Genomic DNA, 21,458 nt, shown 5'->3' with positions numbered 1-21,458 from the left:
GTCACTAAAGGCACTTCCTTTCTGCTGTGTGTGTCTGTATTCTTTGGTTTTGTAGACTCTACAAAGTGTCTGGCCATTAGAAGAATTACAAAAAATGAGGAAAACATTCAAATTAAAAAAAGAATATGGCAAAGGCATCTTGCAAAAATGGAGACATTGATGGACAGGCACTTCCAAGCTCTGCTCTTGATCTATGTGGACCAAGGACTCAGCTGCTGGCTCGTGCTGATGCAGGATACACGCTGCAGTGACAGAAAAGGCCCCAATATGCACAGAAAATGCCCCAACGTAGAAGCACAGAAAGAAGAAAGACTCGAGGTTGCTCAGTGGCATCTCACACCTACTGTGCCCTCCAAACCATCGCTCACAAAGCGGTCCTCTGACACACGTCTCAGAAAGTGACAATAATGGAAAATCTTGGCATAGGAGGTTTTATTTTCGCTTATCATAAAGTCATTTTTTTCTGCAAGCCTGGAAGGTGTATGAACGTCAATAAAATTATATTCCAGGAGCAACATCACATATACGATTTTGAGGAAGCCCTGTATTTTCAAAGTATACATTAAGTGCTTCCAAATGGCCGAATTTCTGTTGCACATGTTCTAAAGGTGAGTATATACCTTTGTAAATTGAACACGTGATTTTTTTCATACCGCCTCCCGGTTAAATCGGTTTGATGACCGTGGAAGGAAAATTATACATGGGTAGGTCTGTTTTAGACATCCCTTTACAATTTATGGGTTATCCTCATTTCCTAGATGTCTTCCTGAAGTTTCAAAAACCTTATTACGTATCTCACACTCGGGTAAACAGTGGGTTTGTAAGGGAAACTACCTTATTCCCCTCCTGGCTAGATCCACTGGAATAAAAATTTGTTCATTAAGCACAAGTGTTGTGATACTAGGCCCCGTGGAAAGTCCCTGGGAGGATACTGTCTGTCTGAACGCTCTATTTCATGATCATCTCTGTAACAAGGGCTCACAGTGACAAGACTGGCAGTCATATTTTATGTGATTCAGAGCTAACGTGCCATTCCAAGCACATACCCAACATGGGATAGTCTGGGATAAGCTAGTAGACTTTTTTGTTTGTTTTAACATCAGTATCCCCTTTGGGGAATTAGCATCCATAGTGAAGTTATTGAATTAAGCAGATTTTACAAACTCATGCATTTTTTAACGCGTGCTATTTAGGATGAAATTGAAAGCAAATGTAGTGCAAAAGGACCTCATGTAAACACACACACACACACACACACACACACACACACGCACGCACACCCACACAGAGGCAACTTAAAGTCTTCTGAAAACTCCAAGAGGGAATTTTCAATGAAGAGAAGCACCCGTGTGAAGATAAAATCTAATTTGTTGCTTGAGTTGAGTTTTAATAATTGTGTCATGGATGCCCTGGGATTCAGAAATAGAAAGTGCTGGCTGAATATTTAAAATACACTTTGTAAGTAAACGGAGTGGTACGGTTAAGCAGAGGCAACGTGGAAAACCCCTTGCAGCCTTAGCTCTTCGTCAGGTCGCCCCAGGAGTAGGGGCTTAAGAAAAGGCACTGACCCCACCAGAAAAATGACGATAGATTTTGTTTAATTAAAAAAAAGTGCCAAGAGAAATGTCTGCCCTCCTTAGGATTCAATATAATGCGGTATATGTAATTTTAAAAGTTTCCTCTTTCACTCATCATATTAGCAGAGAGTTTGAGGGATGTTATTATCATTATTATTATAGTATTATTTTAGAAATCATAACACTTAATGCCACCAAGGGTAGAGTGAGCAGACACAACACATTGGCACAACTAAGTCCCTCCTCTGGTATTTATCTTTTAACCAATTTCTTTGTACAAAGTCCTTTTACACCTCAGAGATTTTCCCTTTATGTAGATGTTGCATATGTTTTTCAACTAGTTTGTCACTGGTATTTTTAGTTTGTTATCTTTTTTGACGTCAGGAAATTTTAGGTTTTATGTAGCTAAATCTAGCAATCTTTTCCTTTAGCATTTATTTCTTTGCTTTTAAGCTTAGAAAGAACCTGCTCAACAATACATCAGAGAAATAGAGCCCAATATATGTTCTTGCATTCTTTCACGGGTCATTTTTCCAAATTCAACAGCAAGGGGTATTCACTTTCATGCATGGGACACAGCAGCATAGCACACAAGCAGATTAACCTTCTCAGTGTCATACACCATCTCTGTAACCTCAGGTAAGTTACTTTACTTTCCTAAACTACAGCTCCCTGAAAAACTGTCTTATTTACCTGGACCATCATCACTTTTTCCCTCTTTGCTTCGTCTTTGTTATTTTCGTCTTCTTCTTCTTGATGATCATTTTTCTTCACTAACACCATCATCACCATCACCCTCATCTTTTTTGTTAGTCTTCATCACCATTATCACCATCAACATCACCACCACCATCATCACCATCACCACCATCGTCATCACCATCACTTCCAGCATCATTATCTCTTTTAAGTGCATGCAAAACACCACAGTGCCAGGGACCAGTAATTATAATGTCTCCCAAAGTTTAATCATCCTATTGCAATTAACGCATCACCTATTTTTAGCTGTCTGCCTTGAAAGGCCACATCTACATTTACATGAGAGTCTCTTTCTGGGCTTCCTGTTCTCCTCCATCACTCTGTCTCTTCTGGAGCCAGTGCCACCTAGCTTCATTTATTTACTTGTATTGAAACTCTACAGTGCTTAGTTTTAAATACAATGCAAATTAAAAACACGTTTAAGAATTCGCACCACATCCAACCTTGGCTGCGCAAGGCTGAAGGGTGCACTTGCTCTGTTTGAGAAGCCTAGGAATTTTATACCTAAATGCTTCCACATTCTGCTTCCCACTCCCTCCGAGTAGGAACTGTCCCCAGCACAGTTCACTGTGATGTGCACTGTAGCTACAAGGTGACAATGAGTCTTGTGCTATGAGCATTTTCCTCTTAATATTGCCTTCGTGGCAAGGAGCTGACAGATGGGGCTCTGCCGTCCAGAGATGGAAGCCAGCTTGCTTTATTGTGTATAGACCACCTCCCTTACTCCATGAAACCTGCTGCAAATCTGGAACTTGGGGCTGGTGACCAACCCCTTAAATAACTTTTGAGTCTCCATTGACTGTTTGTTTGAGAAAACTGAAAGTGCAGTTAATGAATGTGTGGTCCATAATGGCTCTGCACTGCTCCCTGTAAAATACACCAGTATTCATCCAGTGTTCCCGCCTCGCCATAAACCTCCATCCTGAAAGTGTGTGAAGCTAACCAACCATCCCAATCAGGGGAGAGCTGAACCTGGTGTCTTTGGTGCTTGTGCAGTCACAAGGAAAGAGCCAGCTAAAGGCCCTGGCTTTCCAGTGCCTTGATGTACTCAACACAAGGAGACTGACTTCTAGTCCTTTATCCATTCACCTAAAAGCAAGCCACACCTCTACGCATGCCCAGAATGGTTAGAATGGTCTGACCTCTTCCATGTAAAGACTTTCACCTCCTCTAAGGCCTCCAACACCTTCCCTACCATGTTGTTTGGACCTCCAATCCATGAACTTCCAAGCCACCAGCCCCTCTCCCCTACACTCCTCATTCCCATGTTGCGGTCTGACACTTAGGTCATTCTCTTGCTATTGCACAAATATCCAATGCTGAAATGTCTTTGGTGATACTCCCTGGCAAAATTTAATCATCAGTCAATTCAATGATCTTTCCTCCTGCTTCTACATTGGCCTGAAAATCACCCAGTTCCACACTCTGAGCCAACACCTGATTCCTGCTTTCCCTGTGAGCAGAGCTCAGACACAGTCCAATAAGTATCCCTCTGCCCATGTCCCTTGTGCTTCCTGAAGGAATATCCAACCCCACTGACTTCAGACTCCTCAAATATCACTCGCTCAGCAATCTCTTATGACACTAAAGTTTATAGTGGCTAAATGCACTTGTGAATCTTCACTTGGTTAGAAGTTGATTGTCCTCTGAAGTTTTGTTTACCCCTGAATTCTGATACCCCCATTTCTCCTACCCTCTGTTCTCATTCTCAGGGGTCCTTTGTTTTTCTTTTGGGAATTCTTCCTATTTTTCCCTTCCTTTCAATGTTCTACCTGGCCTTCCATTTTCAGGATGCATCAGAAGTGAGCACATTATTTTCACGCTTTAGAGGAGGCTCCATTTATCAAGAAAAGGAGCGTTTTAAAAATTCAAGACAGAAAACTGATGTGTTGAATCCCAAAGGAAATACACAGCATTATGGCCCAGACTGCATTCCTTAGAGAACAAAAGAATGACGAAGAGAATATTGCCACTGCTTTCTTAGACTCTGTGATGCTAGTTTTTGAGAAGTAGAAACGTGGAAATTCATTTCTAGACTTTTACCTTGGCTTTCAATGCAGGAAAACCTTGAGTCACAAGTTACTCAACTGCTTTCAACACGCTTGCAAAGCAATCTTATCCACTCCCATGGTGGGACCATTATCTACGTATGGAAGAAAAATGAAGTAGGACTTGCAATTTCAGCACCTTGGATAGGGCCTTGCTGTATCAGGCACCTCCTCCCCCACCCCCTGCCCCACAGGAGATTTCACCTTGAGGTAGGACTTATTGAGCCCTTGCCATGCTCCTGGTCTGCAGCCTTCTAGAAGCAGATGTCTTCCACATGAACCCAACCAGAGCACCTTCGCCCAGGCAAACGTACATACTGACCGAGAAGTTATTCACTGCACACAGCATTTCTAACACAACAGTCCCAGAAAGAGTCCATTTTGAAATGGATACTCTATTAGACTCATGCCCAATAAGCCAAATCCTTGTTAGAATTATGTTGTATGTGTGAGGGGCTTTGACCAACATCCAAGGCTCCTCATTTGTAGTCTTTTCTTGTGTTACTTGAGGTTCTTGTCACTATCTTGATCTCTTGAGACCTTCCAATTCATTCGCCATTTCTCAAGATGGATTCCATGTGTGGTCATCAGTGTTGCAAGGCATGTGTTTAACTATATGTCAGGCATGGAAAAGAGGAATTCACCCTGTACCCTACCCTCAGCTGGTCTTGTATGAACCTGTGCATTATGTTCCCATTAGGTTGGTTGTGTGTTCTGTCCCTGCACCCACAGAAGGTGGTGCTGCTCAGTCCCACAGATGGAAAGGGACGGAGAAACTGAGGACTGCCGTATCACACACAGCCACTAGGGGTACCACATCACAGATGCTGAGCGATCCAGAACACTTCTGAATGCCACCATGACAGGGGGTGCTTCTTCTACTAAAGAAAAAGCTTCACAGTTTTTGTTTCAAAGAAAAAAATCCCACATAAGCCACTGGATCCCAACCCTTGAAAGTAGCATTTTTTTGTTTGTTTTTTTTTTTCTTTTTAATTGAAAGGTTTGATCTGACACCAGACATTTATGTTAGTGTTCACCTCATTGTTCTTGACTTGCATTTCTCTTTGTAGGATAGAGAATTTGCTAGTTGACTCCTGGGCAAGTGCTGATTTATGATTCCTTCCTGGGGCTCTATTAATAGCACGGGGCTCTAAATAAATGCTGACTGCATGCAAATTCCACCTGACAGACTGAAGGTGTTGCCTGGGATGGTACAAGTCACAGATAAGAAACCACTGGTGGGAACCACCTCCATGCTTCTACCTGCTTTCTCTGCCCCCTTCCCATTCATAGATCTCCAGTAAATACCACTTCATGTCCAGGGGAAGAAAAACAGCTACAATGGCATGCCCCCAAAATACTCAGTGCATGTTTGAAAACACCGTGATTTTGTCCATTTGTTCCTCCTCAAGGCTCTGCTGTTTCAGAATTATTTGGGACTGATGGGGCACCTGGGTGGCTCGGCTGAGTATCTCACTTTGGATCAGATAATGATCTCATGGTTCATGAGTTCGAGCCCCACACTGGGCTCTGCACTGGTGGCATGGAATGTGCTTGGGATTCGCTCTCTGTCTCTCTCTCTCTGCCTCTTCCCCATGTGCTCACTCTCTCTTAAAATAAATAAATAAAAACCTAAAAACATTACTTGGGGGGTACCTAGGTGGCTCAGTCAGTTAAGCATTTGACTTCAGCTCAGGTCTTGATCTCATGGTTCGTAGGTTTGAGCCTACGTCGGGCTCTGTGCTGACTGACAGATGAGAGCTTGGAGCCTGCTTCAAATTCTGTGTCTCCCTCTCTTTCTCTGCCTTGTTCTCTCTCTCTCAAAAATATACATTAAAAAGTTGAAATAAGGGGTGCCTGGGTGGCTCAGTCGGTTAAGCGGCCGACTTCAGCTCAGGTCATGATCTCGCAGTCTGTGAGTTCAAGCCCCATGTCGGGCTCTGTGCTGACAGCTCAGAGCCTGGAGCCTGTTTCAGATTCTGTGTCTCCCTCTCTCTGTTCATGCTCTGTCTCTCCCTGTCTCAAAAATAAATAAAACGTTAAAAAAAATTTTAAAAAAAGGTTGAAATAAAAAAAGAATTACTTGGAATTGAAAATCTCACTTTGCAATCATGCCCTGACTGTCCACGGGATTTGGCTGTCAGTGTTTCCTGCTGAAGGGATATGGCGGGCTGTGTCCATTGGCCCCGTCTTCCCACCCTTCCCATCCCCAAACTATCAAGGGGTTTATCTGCATCTTCCTTCTCTGGGACAGTCATTCATGACTTTGTGCTCTGTGTTATTATGACATCTCCTGGAAGAATCTTAAATCCCTCAGTGGCTCCTAAATTCCCTTATGTCAAGGGACTTATCATTATCACACTCCCTCGCTCAAAAACAAAAAAGAACAGGCACACAGTCCAGCATTCAATAAACATGCATGATGAAGGCATGAGCTATTTCCCTGTGATTTAGTGTGGACTGCTCCGTGCTATGAAGCAGACTTTCTCATTACTGGGAAAGCAGGAGACGCCAGGCTGCAGACTTCACGCTCCGGCTGAACACCTGCGTTCGGGTTCCTGCTCATCCCATATTATTAATTCTGTAATTAATACACCTGAGGCATGGGGTGCTTGGGTGGCTCAGTCAGTGAAGCGTCCGACTTCGGCTCAGGTCATGATCTCACGGTTTGTGGGTTCGAGCCCCGCGTCAGGCTCTGTGTTGACAGATCAGAGCCTGGAACCTGCTTAGGATTCTGTGTCTGCCTCTCTCTCTGCCCCTTCTCCACTTGTGATCTCTCTCTAAAAAAAAATTAAAAAAAATACACCTGAGGCAGGTGTATTAGCCATTGGCACCCCTCACCGGCCTCACCTGCAGAACGCAGATGAACACCATGCTCCCTGCCGCCCAGACAGGCCACAGCACCCAGGAGGAAATGCGCGTGCCGGCCAGGGCTGGCTGGGGGCACCTGCTGAGCTGCCAGTGACTGGCATTATTGAGGAACGCTGACCACCCTGCGGGTTACTTAGAGGTAATACGGTTCCAGGATGCTAGCACCCACATGGTGGCTCTGCAGGGCCCCTTCTGTGGCCCTCACACCAGATCTGTGTGCTCACTGCCCTCGGTGATTAAGCAGTGCACCACAGTGCAATCACCCAGCTAAGAATAAGGCAATGGACACATGGATGTGGCATGGAAGTGGCCATGGAGCACAATTAAATAACAAAGGTGCTTTTGCCCTGAATATGCCTTTACGGGGACAGACGGGTGCACGGTGGAGAAAGCTATCCTCCATGGAATTATGCGGCCTCCACCAATTTTGAAAGAAATGCTCGGAATGACGGAGATGTGCCCTCTTCACTTACCCACTGCTATCTCAGGTGCCTTTTGTGCAGGACACATCATTTTTAAGGAGACATCCCCATTTTATTACACAATTATTGAGAATGTTGCAGTCCCGTGGTGTCGTAGGGAAAGGCTCTTCTTGGAAAGTGGGAACGCTCATCGAAACACTCAGAGGTACCGGATTTGTCAGACAGCAAACACATCCCGAGAAACCAACGTCATGGCTCACGGGGAGGATTTCATGTTTCGGCAAAAGAAACAAGAGCGTCTGCAAATGTGACGTCAGGTCCGAACGCAGATCTCAAAGACTGAAAAATACTCTCCGTTTCATTCAAGACGGAACCGGGTTCTAGATGGAACCATTCTACATGCAACACTCAACGTCAGACTTTGTGACGGGTCGGGGTACACATATGTGGGATTATAATTAAATAAAAGTACGTTTCACAATACCAGCACAAGCCTGCTGGCTTAGCCAGCAAATGTCTTAGAGTCCTACAAGCAACCTGTTATTTGAAACCTAATGCTCATCCACGAAATAAAACATTCTACCAATTCGCACTACCAAGAAGTGGAAAATATAAACGGATTTACATGCAACATTTAAAGAAGCAAACGAGAAAAGAGGCAGGCTTGTCCTGGCATATGGAAAAGGCTCACTGCAATGGATTTGTCTCACACTTCTTGTGACGGGGAATGTTTTGGTTTCGAGTATCCCGGTAATTATAATACGTCCTCCTTTCTGTTAGTTTACAGAGTCACAGAGCCGAAGAGAAGACACACAGTGAGGACCTGCCTCGTCTGAATTCTTCATGTTAAGATGATAGCCATGAAGCCTAGAGATTCAAGATGTCTTCCAAGTTCACAGAGACAGTATAAACACAGAGCTGGAAGCTAGAATAAGGGTCCAGTCCTCTGGTTTCTTAAGACAGCGCACCAAGATTTAACAAAACAAAATTGTTCTTGTAATCACCACAGTAGGCAAACATCATCACATTCAATTTGCTGCCTAAAACAAATCAACCAAAAAAACCAAAAAACCGCTCTGTGGCTATGTTACAGTACTTCCAAAAGATCTACTTGAAAAAGTTAAAAACTACCAATTCAGTGCAAAAAAAGAAAAGGAGGAATAATGAGAGAGGGCAAAAAAAGGAAAAGGAAACAAACACATGAAAATCCTAAGCCACCTGCTGACTGGTGACATTTGGACAATTTTGTCCGATTTTGTCCGTAAGGATTGCGCAATGTCAACACAAAAGACAATGTCACCAGAAAAGACAGGATCTGAGTGACACATTCAGGGCCCACTGGTTTTCCATTCCTTTGCTTCCCCTAGACACTAGAGAACAGACCCGAGATTGCTCAGCTGTACCAGAGAAAATGAAAGAAAGCAGGCTCATGACCATCTCCTGTAGACGTGGACGATATATTGTTTCAAGTAAGTCTTGCCAGCACCTCTAGAAAAAATGGTAGGTTTCTCAGGAATCGAGTAACTTAAGAAGAAGGAGAAGGGACAGAAACAACAAGGCAACGTTTGCATCCTCAGAGAGGCGGCGAGAGGAATATGGGCCCTAAAAAGGAAACCAGCGGACTATGCCACCAAGAGGACAGGATCCCCAGGAGACCCTGTAGCTGCCACCCCAAGCCGCCAGCCAAGGCTGTCGGTGGCCGTGGTCCACTCCATCCCCAAATCCAGCACTCATCTACCAGCGGTGCAGATGAGGTGTTGCTCACATTTGATTGTTCACAGGAACAGTCAAGAGAAAGGTTAAAACTTTGGTTCTTTTTCTCCATTAACCTCTGCTCGCCGGCCCACACACCCAGTTCTTCCCTGGCGATGAGCCACATTCATGCACTTGGGGCCAAAGACACTTGTTACATCTCAGAATCAGTGTTTCATTACCTTCATTTGATTAAAAAAAATAAAGAAAGAAAAAAAACATTTGCTGTATAAAGGCATCAGGGTGGAAACTCACAGCAAAGAAGGCAGAAAGACACCTACCAACGCTCCAGTCCATTTCCTCCACGGCGTCCCCGTAAGCTCCATGTTTGCTTTTTCCAGCAAAGTCCTTAGAAGAGAACAGGGCCGTGTGCACGTGAAGGTACGACAGGACCAGCAGGAATGGCTTCTTGGCATTCCTGCGAGAGGAGAAGGTTCAGAGCAACGTAAGAACATTTGCCACATGCTCGTAAGGATCAAACTAGTACTCCATGACGCCATGTGAAAAGTCGGAAAGCACCACAAGATGATGTCTAATATTTTACACTTTTAAACATTTAAAAAAATTTTTTTTAATGTTTATTTATTTTTGATTCAGAGAGAGACAGAGCATGAATGGGGGAGGAGCAGAGAGAGAGGGAGACACAGAATGTGAAGCAGGCTCCAGGCTCTGACCTGCCAGCACAGAGCCCGACGCGGGGCTCGAACTCAACGGACTGTGAGATCATGACCTGAGCTGAAGTCGGAGGCTCAACCAACAGGGCCACCCAGGCGCCCCTAAACATTTTTTAAAAGTGTATTTATTAATTTTCGAGATAGAGAGCAGAGAAGGGACAGAGAGAGAGGGAGAGAGAGAGAACCCCAAGCAGGCTCTGCATCACCAACTCGGAGCCCAATGCAGGGCTTAATCCTAGCCACCATGACATCAGGACCTGAGCTGAGGTCAGACGCCTAACTGACTGACCCAACCCGGCACCCCTAATATTGTACGTTTTACTCAAAGAAGCAGAAGTCTCCATGGCGTGCCTGTGAAGAGACTGATGGTTACCCTGTGCAGATCAGCGGAAGGAAGTGCCATGTCCTTGAGGCATTCCCTGAGGACACAACTCTGGAAGGAATGTTGTGGGGTATGGCCTGCTTTGCTCTTGAATTCTATTCTTCCCTGTCTATACAGTTGATTAATACCAATTCAAGGGCCTTAAAAAGCACATTCTCTCTGGAACATGGACACACAGACAAACCAGTGCCTACTAAAGACCGTCTCTTGATTTCCCAAGTTCTTACAAAGACACCTGTCTACCTGTCTAATGCCAATTCAACTCTGGATTCCGCCATATTACTCACCTTCCACTACAGAACAGGTCTCCTGGAATGAACACTCCATTGTCAACACTAGTTGGAAATTATATGGAACATTCTAGGAACTGGCCCAAACCGATCAAGAGTCTCAAGTTACTGTGAAAGCAATTCTTTTCTTTTCTTTTTTTTTTGTGTGTGTTTATTTTTGAGAGAGAGAGACACACACAGAGGGAGGGAGGGAGAGAGAGAATGAGCAGGGGAGGAGCAGAGAGAGAGGGAGATGCAGAATCCAAAGCAGGCTCCAGGCTCTGAGCTGTCAGCACAGAGCCCGACGCGGGGCTTGAACTCACAGACCGTGAGATGATGACCTGAGCCGAAGTCGGCTGCTTAATTGACTGAGCCCCTCAAGAAAAACCTCCTCTGTGCAATCGGTGAGAACATACAGCTGCTCGAGACTTGTAAGTCACTGTCAACATTTGGCCCTTGGGACAAATGCCACAAGGCTGGTGAGTGTGGACAGGTCTTGGGGGTCCCCGTGCGGGTCTGCTGAGAGGGGTCAAGAAGTCACGCCACCTCCTGCTTACATCTCCTTCACCTCCTTCCACGCTGTGGAGGCAATGGACTGGAGCGTTGGTAGGTGTCTTTCTGCCTCTGAGAAACGCCCTCAGTTGCCTCGTTTTGGTTTTATGTAATCGGTTCAAATTGTACCTTCATCCAGGAAAGTGTCAGAAATTCCTTTCCAGCTAAAAGGGACTACTGAACAAGTGCCCTTTAGAAGGCTGTTGGGGCACAAATGGAGTGGATGAAGGAATAGATGGATGCCGGATGCAACTTGTACTAGAGCAGCTGGTGCACAAACCAAGAATCCCCTACGTGCTTTCCTTCCCCCACGAGACCACAAGCGGTGGCGTGACACGGACGTTCGTGTGCTGCAGGCACCAGCACAGCGGTTGGCGAGTAGTGTAAGTTCACTAACCCTGTGTTAGCCAATCAAAGCCTGCACTAGCCCTCCTGGCTTCCTCGGGTCCACCCAGGACTTCCAGCACTGCAGGGATCCAGCAGTGCCACATGGTTTGTGTGCCAGGTGGTCGGTCTAGAGCAGGTACGATCATATATACCTATGTGGTATATATGCCTACATACGCAATACATGCATACGTGTTTTTATATGTATGCCTATACGTATACACACACAGATACTATTCACCTATATATATTATTAGGAGGTGTGTTTACGTGTACGTATGCATATATACCTACACATGTATCAGTATAGGTGTGTATATATATGTATACATATACAGTTATGCATATATTATTAGTATACATACATATACACACACACACACAAACTATATATACATTATTAGTATAGCTGTGGGTATATATATATATATATATATATACAGGTATATACACATACACATATACACCTATATCTGTTATTACATAAGTATGCATGTGCATATATTATTACTATAGATAGTATATACATATACTCATATATACCTGTACATATATTATTAGTATAGGTGTATATATACACACACACACAAACCTATACATATATTATTAGTAAATGTGTGTGTATATATGTGTACACATATACACCTATGCACATGTTATTAGTATAAGTAGAATATATATATGTACTCATACACCTATACATATATTAGTGTATATACATATATGTATGTATATATACACACACACACAAACCTATACATATATTATTAGTATAGGTATGTGTGTGTATACATATATGTACATATATACACCTATGGATATATATGCATATATTATTAGTATAGGTAGTATATATATGTGCTCATATACACCTACACACATATTAGTATAGTTGTATATGTTATATATATATATACACACAAAGCTATATATATATGTGTGTGTGTATATTAATACAGCTGTGTATGTATATATATATACACATACATATGTATATATATACATATATATACACATACACCCACACATATACAACTATACATATATTATTAGTATAGGTATACACATACAAACTTATACATATATTAGTATAGGTGTATATATACACACATACACATATACAGAAACCTATATATATATGTATGTATATATGTATATACATTAGTATAGCTGTGTGTATGTGTGTATATATGTATATTATATATACACATATACACAACTACACATATATTATTCATATAGATGTGTACACAAACTTATACATATATTATTAGTACAGGTGTATGTGTATATGAATATATACATATGTGTATGTGTATGTGTATATATTCATATACACATACACATATACACCTATACATACATTAGTATAGCTGCATATGTGTGTATATATATATATATATATATACACATATATATACACACACACACACACACACACAAACCTATATATCTACACATACATTTATATATATACCTACACAAGTCTATATATCTATTATTAGTATAGCTGTGTGTGTGTATATATGTACACATACGCACCTATACATATACTATTAGCATAGATAGTATATGTATATATATATATGTAGTCATATACACCTATATGTATATTAGTATAGGTGTATATACACACACATAAACCCATATGTATATTATTAGTATAGGTGTATGTATACATCCACACAAATATATATTAGTATGATGTGTGTATATATATATATATATACACATACATGTGTATCATTAGTGTAAATACATATATATACACACACAGATATAAACTCATATATTAGTATAGCTGTGTATATACATACACACACATATACACCTATATATATTATTAGTATATGTATAAATACATACACATACAAATATGCACCTGTTGGTATAGGTATATACGTCATAACATATAAACTACGTCAGAAGCCTCTGATCACCTTGAAGTGACTGTCACTTCTGTTCACCATCTTTGCCAGTCACCAAAAGCTCTCAAAAAATAATCTGTTTAATGAAACCAATGACATCAATATGCCTTTACATATTTATTTAGTATGTTAAGTCGCCACGATAACGAAAAACATCTCAAATTTAGAACGGGGTATCGCAACACTAATGAGTCTACCTCTGATAAGGAAATGAATGCGCACTCTGCCAAATGCATTTTTATTTCCTCATGTGCATATAGCTCGGATTCCTCCTGCCCATGCAGCGCCTCGTGGGTCACTCCTCAGATCTTGTGCTTGTCACACTTGACTTTTAAGGTTGCTCCTTGCACTGACATTCCCTTGCCTTTTGAAGCAGAAAATAAGCATAAAGCATCGCATACTGAGTGAGCATCGCATACTGGGTCCCTTCTATTCTCAGAAACCAGATCAAACTGAGCCAGTTATTGTTTCACGACTAAGCCAAACAGAAACAAAAACACCAGCCAGCAGATGAGCAAAAAGCCTGTATGTGGTCTGTGCCACCTCTCCCCAAAAGTGGAATTACCATGAGGATCCGAACCCACAACATCTAGTCTCCCGTAACTTCCCTGTTATTTCTCAGAAAGGAAAGAAGATCCATTAATGTTCAGATGGATGCACGGGAGGCATCCCCGAGCTGACCTGCATGTGAGCATGTCTAGCACAGCATCGCTCTGGCCACTTGTAGGGGTAGATACCCTGGAAGATGCTAGGCCATGACAGGTCATGGACCTCTGCCCTACAGGGCAGCCAGTGAGGCCCCCATCCTGGTGCTTCTGGGATGGAAAAGTGCACCCCCCTTCCCAAGAGGCAGGTGGGGACCCTAAAAATTGGGTTAGATTCCCCCCAACCAACCTGGAATTACACCCTTTACACTTGTCCCTAAATAGGCAGGTGCATCGCATATGGGTCCAATTCCACCGTCCTGTGCTGTCCTGCTTATTTTGGGGCTTAACGTTAAGGAAAACAGGCAGCTTAAAAACGCCATCTTACGAGCATGTATGTGGTCAGAGCTGGAGATATGGGATGTGCTTGACAGAATTTGCTGAGAATGAAGAGGTGTCACGTGCCCAACAGTTTCAGAGAAATAAATAAATAGATGGATGGACGGATCGATGGATGAAGAAGAAAGACCGCTGATGAAGAAGACAGACTGGCAGGATCCCAACATGGAGGCATTTTGAAATGTGAGCCGAAAACAAAAACAGTAAGTGGTAACGTTGTCCCAACAAGCAAATCAGGGAACCCCAGACACACGGTGCTCATGATGAGGGTAGTAAGAGCCGTCGGGGGGAGAGGGTGTGCACCACTGTGGAGATGAACCTGAGCCGTGGACGGTGACTTCTGTTCCTGGGACATAGGAGGACCCTCCGCGGAAGGGGAGAAGGTCATCCGTGCGTGTATGATAAGAGTGCACAGAGTTACACGAGTCTGTCTTCTATCATGTCTCTGCAAAGTGGTTTTTCACTGAGCGGACAGGACATCACGGACACCAGCCATGGTGCTGGGTGCCAAAGCACAGGGATCAGGTATTAGATGCACCAGCAACGCTGGGAAATGTCAAGTGGACCGGGGCTTGTGACAGCCTATGGCACGAAGATTTACCGTGTGGGACTACAGGGACACTGGACGGTGCATGGGACGTGAGCTAGGCACACGCAAATCCATGGCTTCCATGCACACACCCTGCAGTGTGACTCACAGCCTCCTCTCTGGGGTAGCAATTCTCGCTGGGCAACAGCCTTTGACAGAGAGGAGGTCAGAGTCATCGAGGACACCTGGGTCTATGACCTAGAAGCCTCCGTGACACTCCATCAAGTTGCTGGGAGGGAGACTTGTCAATAACAGCTTAGGTCCTGTTTTATTACCTTCCGTACTTCAGTACACACTTCTGAAAATGTATTGCCACGGTCTTGTACGCCGTGTGAAAAGATAGAGAACTTTCTGCCGCTACATGCTTTTGCTGTGTTTGTAAAAATACAGCAGGCAGCTCTGTGCCTTCCCAGTAGCCTGCAATCATTTCAATCTGAGAATGCAAAGACTGATGTCCTATAAATACAGGGTGAAAACATAGGCAAGGAGACGGAGAAGGCATTTGGTTTTTTTTTCTCAATTTGTTGTTGTTTTCTTTTTGTTTGTTTTTGTTTTTTTCTGTCTGCCATGAAGGTCTGGAACAGCATATTCCTCATCCAAGGGCTTGACCGTTCTTATTCAATCAAAATCCCAGCATGAGCCAGTGTCGGGCGTAACTGGGAAGCACACAGGAATGTGTGTTGATTCCTTCTGAGAGCCCTCGGATGCTGTGATTATAGCAGGCACGAGGCAGCGAACGGCCTCACCAGTCACCCAGCCAGAGGTCAGTGCCGCCACTGTGTACGAGACACAGATGTACACACCCAGCGATTCCTCTGTTCCCTCCACACACACCACCACATCGACCGGATGAACATTTGGCTGCATGGTACTCAGGACTGAAACTATAAAGGTAGGCTTTCTCAGATCCTGCCAGCAGAAACCAATCTCAACTTGGCAGGGTCAATAATTTGCTCCTGGAGAGAGGCAGGTTCCAAAGGTTCATGCAACATGACGCTGCATGCAAATGCTTTCCACAAACACGTGTATGTCAGCACTCTCCCGGTGTATACTCACAGACAGGACACTAGATGATGGCAGGCACCTGTCCTGGGTATTTGCTACCCAGATGAGCTAAAAGCACCAGTGTGATTACACGGAGCCCCCAAATTATTCATTCAACAAATAGGAATAATTTTTTAAAAGATTTTATTTTTAGGGGTGGCTGGGTGGCTCAGTTGGTGAAGCATCCGAGTTTGGCTCAGGTCATGATCTCACGGTTCATGGGTTTGAGCCCTGCATCGGGTTCTGTATCTCCCTCTCTCTCTGCCCCTCCCCTGCTCATTCTCTCTCTCTCAAAAATTAAACATTAAAAAAATTAAAGATTTTATTTTTAAATAATCTCTACATGCATTGTGGGGCTTGAACTCCCAACTCCGAGGTCAAGAGTCACATGCTCTATCAACTGAGCCAGCCAGGTAGCCCTAAATCATAATAATTTTAAAAATAAAAACTGACATGTATGGAAAGAAACCCAGAGAGATACCACTAACACACAGACTTTGCTGCACCTTGGGCTGGGGAAAGCGAGAACTTAGTGTGAAGGAGCAAAGACCAGCAACAATGTCAACATTTGGCATTACCCATTTTTACACTGCTTCAATTTTTTAGAGTAGCACGTGTCACTTTTGGAGCCACAGAAAAACAGAGATGGCTCTGGAAAACAAAAACAAAGACGAGAAAACTAGGAAAGCCACCTTCTTCCCTCGAAAACGCAGGGAGACGAAATGGACACCCAGGTCTGAAAGCCAATATATGTACCAGACCTAAAAAAAAGCTGCCTGGTTTCAGTCTTCACCCACATCCTTCCAGCCTGCCCACACTGGCCTCATCTGCTGACCTTCACGCTGGGCTCTCTGTGTAAGAATTCCGCACACGCAAACTTGTCTGTGGCTCTCACGTTACATTAGATGGGTCACCAATGGAGGCTACCGGACTCTGAACCCACTCATCACCAGCTGTGACTCTCCAAGCCCACTGTGACCTGAATGCATGTACTGAGGTCACCCACACGCCCTACCCTACAACAGGTACAGGAAAGATTCTTTGCTGCTTCTGGTTGAAAATTCCCTGGCGTCCATGCATTCATTCTCCTAACCCAAGGAAAGATTTTATTTTTAGGGGTGAGGTAACTGCAAGACACTGAGGTTATGCAGAAACAAAAAGATTGTTTCCCTGCATTTTAGGTAACAGGAAATAAAAACATCTGTAATTGTTGTAATAGGAAATGAGACCCCAAGGAAGGAGATGGTTTCTCCAAAGTGCCTTTGGAAAATCGATCGCATTTCTTTTCAGTTACTAGGAGAGTACCTAAAATGGTGGCAGAGAGAGCCTCCTTGGATGGGCCCTCCAAGGGGAGAGAAAGAGAACAGGAGAGTATATTCGCCCCATCACAGTAAATGTGCCTGCTAGGAATAACTGTTATGATCCTGATGGACAATAGAAGACAGATCATCTATTGTGCAGGTTCGCCCCCAGCCTAGGGACGGGGAGAGAAGCCCATGAAGGACACAAAAAGAGGACCCGGGAAGTGCGTAACATGGGGTCTATTCTAAGGCACAGAGACTACAGCAATTCATTCATTCAACAGTGGTTCTGAGTGCTAAAAAAAACAAGCTAACGTTAAAACACTGAGAAGTTTCCCATAAAAAAACTCCCCCTCAAATAGTTCCCTCTCACAAATAGGTATTTATCCTATCTCTTTTTTAAGATAAATGTTTATTTGTTTTTGACAGACGGAGAGCAAGCAGGGAGGTGCAAAGAGAGAAGGGGACAGAGGATATGAAGCACGCTCCATGCTGTCAGCACGGAGCCCGATGTGGGGCTTGAACTCTCGGAACCGTGAGATCATGAGCTGAGCCGAAATCAAGAGTTGGATACCCAGTCAACTGAACCACCTAGGACCTCCTCTCTGGAACAAGGGACAAGTCAGCAGCACCAGCCTGCATTTCTGAGGGACAGCAGGCCACCACTGGGAAGGAGCTGAACCAAAGCCAGTTCCCTTGGGCCTCCAGATCCGGACCACCCATTGCTAATTTCCTTACCAGCCTGGACCCCTGGGAACCCGTGCTTCAATGCCTGACATCCCAAATGCCGCGCTTGCTGATTCCAGTTTAGGTCATAATCCCAGGGCATAAAAGAGATGTGTGTGTTTGATGAAAGGAGGAAGGTCTGAGAGTGCTTTCTCCACACGCCCTCTTCAGTTAGGAATGCTGTGGATCTAGACACACTAGAGCAAAAAGCAAGGAGCTGCCTGTAACTGTATTTGGCTTGTGGCTTGCTCGGCCTGGGATGGACACTCATACTAAGAGCCCAAACCCCCTGCATTCCTAAACCCACGTCCTGTTGGCTCATGCAAGGTAGAAACCAATAAAGGGGCATCTATCCTGAGCAAGACCATTCTTTAATTACTTAACCTTTCTCCTGTTGAACACATATGTGTCCCTTTGTGTTGCCCTTAATCGTTAATCTGATGTACTTTTCTCCCCATGAATTAAAATCGATATCACCCCCATTCCTTTCTGGCTTAAACTCTTATTTAAACTAATAAAGTCATCCCACAATCTCTTTCTTCAGAAGATGCTTTGTGCCAAATCACAGCTATTCATCATGGCCACTTATACCACGGTCCGGCTGGAAATGTCAAAGGCTAGGTCGAAGGGACCCTGTAAATGCATTTCAAGATTTTGACTGTGCCAAATATCAATGGCAGTGGAACAGGATAAAAGGTCAGGTCTTCCGATGATACATTTATCAGCCAGTTCCAGGTTTTACAGCATTATGATGACAACAATGTTTGCAGAAAGAAGTCTCTATTTCCTGTAAAACTGCACACCATGGAAAATGGTAGAGGGAGCACTTCCCCGTGACCCTCCAGTAAGCACATACTCTCTGTGTGGCAAAGTTACCTCCTCTGCTTACTCATGCTTTTCCAACATTCTGATGTCATAGTCGCTTCCCTTTGCAAATCAGTATTTGTTGAAGTCACAAAAATGAGATCTTGCCACTCTGGGAAATCAGAGATTAAAAACAGAACTCTAGGGACCTCATCAAGACAAAAGTCTTCTGCATGTCGAAGGAAAACAATCAACAAAACTAAAAGGCAACTGATGGAATGGGAGAAGATGTTTGTAAATGATGTATCAGATGAAGGGTTCGTATCCTAAATCTGTAAAGAACTTATGAACTCAACACCCGAAAACCAAATAATCCAGTGAAGAAATGGGCAAAACACATGAATAGACACTTTTCCAAAGAACACTTCCACATGACTAACACACACATGAAAAGATGCTCAACATCCCTCATCATCAGGGAAATACAAATCAAAACCACAAGGAGATACCACCTCACACCTGTCAGAATGGCTAACATTAACAAGTCAGGCAACAATAGGTGTTGGCGAGGATGCGGAGAAACCCTTTTGCACTATTGGTGTGAATGCAAACTGGTGCAGCTATTCTGGAAAACAGTATGGAGGTTCCTCAAAAAATTAAAAATAGAACTACCCTATGACCCAGCAATTGCACTACCAGGTATTTATCCAAGGGATACAGATATGCTGTTTCGCCCAATATTTATAGCAGTGCTATTGACAATAGCAAAAGTGTGGAAAGAGCCCAAATGTCCATCGATGGATGAATGGATAAAGAAGATGTGGTATATATATATACAATGGAGTATTACTCAGCAATCAAAAAGAATGAAATCTTGCCATTTGCAACTACGTGGATGGAACTGCAGGGTATTACGCTAAGCAAAATTAGTCAGAGAAAGACATCATATGACTTCACTCATATGAGGAATTTAAGATACAAAACTGATGAACATAAGGGAAGGGAAGCAAAAATAATGTAAAAACAGGGAGGGGTACAAAACATAAGAGTCTCTTAAATACAGAGAGCAAACAGAAGGTTGCTAGAGGGATTGTGGGTGGGGGGATGGGCTAAATGGGCAAGGGGCACATTAAGGAGGGCAGCTGTTATGATGAGCACTGGGTGTTATATGTAGGGGATGAATCACTGGATTCTACTCCTGAAATCATTATTGTACTATCTGTCAACTAACTTGGATGTAAATTTAAAAATAAATAAATAAATAAATAAATAAATAAATAAATAAATAATGGAATTCTAGATCTTTGCCAAAGTTTGCATTTGCTTTCTAGTAGACTCAATGCTAAAAATACAAGAGATATCCCTTCTTAAGCTCAACTGAAAATTATTAGCATTTATTTCACTTCCAATGACAGCCTCTTAGCGCACACACACACCTACACTAAATATGTTCAATACATATTGAGTACATGTTGAATACGTTCAATATGCACTGAACACGGGAGCCTGGAGAACAGAATTCTCAGGGTCAATTTCATATGAATTTTGAATCCAATCGCTGGATATCATAAACTATACAAATTATGTGGGTGCGTGTAAAGTCACCGTGCTTCTTAGAAATGCCCTCTTCAGCCTGAACATGTGAATATTCGCAGAGAAAAACAAAGAGAAGTTTCTTTCAAATGTAATGTTTTCCCTAGCAACGAAGCGGTGTTTTCTATGAATTTAGGGAGACAAGAGGCCAACATATCTGGCCCCTGACACCACACAATGACCCAGGTTCCCCTCGCTCTGTCGAGGACGATACGAAACGTGGATCTCATTCTACCCAGTGGCATTAACCTTTTTAAATGTAGCCTTGACTTAAATGAACAAAACACTACTTTGTGAATAAAATTAACTCACTAAATTCACCTGTTATTATGCAGCCTCTGTTTTCTTTTCAGAATATGCAAACACTTCTCCATCACCATGGTAATGACTGTGAGGACCTCAGAGCTCCTGGAAGAATTACCAGGATGCATCTCCTTTGAGGGGTGACACCTGGACTCTTCCGTTTGTAGAAGGTCTGCTGAGACATCTGTAAGATTCCCCGGTCTCCTTCCACCTCCCCTGTACTCAAATCTAATCACCAAGTTAGCAGAGTCCCTGGCAGAGCAGAGCAGAGGCATCTAAATGGTCCACTCCGAAAGAGAGAGGAGGCTTCACGGGCACTTAGCTGTGGTTTTGGATCTAGTGTGTAGCTATTAGTCATAGGGCTTTGGTAATTCACTCCAAATGTGGGGCCTCAAATGCCCCCACAAGAAGACATCTCTTTTCTCCCATCTCAT

The 21,458-nt window shown here is 43.4% G+C and overlaps 1 protein-coding gene across 4 annotated transcripts in view; it reads right to left on the bottom strand.

Annotated features, from left to right (window-relative positions):
* Positions 1-21,458, bottom strand: part of STS (steroid sulfatase) — a 160,224-nt gene that overhangs the window by 54,514 nt on the left and 84,252 nt on the right. For all 4 annotated transcript variants that reach the window (XM_047843541.1, XM_047843542.1, XM_047843544.1 and 1 more), the window contains exon 7: positions 9,711-9,847. In XM_047843541.1, the coding sequence (XP_047699497.1) occupies positions 9,711-9,847 (137 nt within the window). The remainder of the gene's footprint in view (positions 1-9,710; positions 9,848-21,458) is intronic.

The sequence above is a fragment of the Prionailurus viverrinus genome, chromosome X (genome assembly GCF_022837055.1).
Source record: "Prionailurus viverrinus isolate Anna chromosome X, UM_Priviv_1.0, whole genome shotgun sequence".
NCBI classification, from domain to species: domain Eukaryota; kingdom Metazoa; phylum Chordata; class Mammalia; order Carnivora; family Felidae; genus Prionailurus; species Prionailurus viverrinus.
This window is presented reverse-complemented; position numbering and strand designations above follow the sequence as displayed.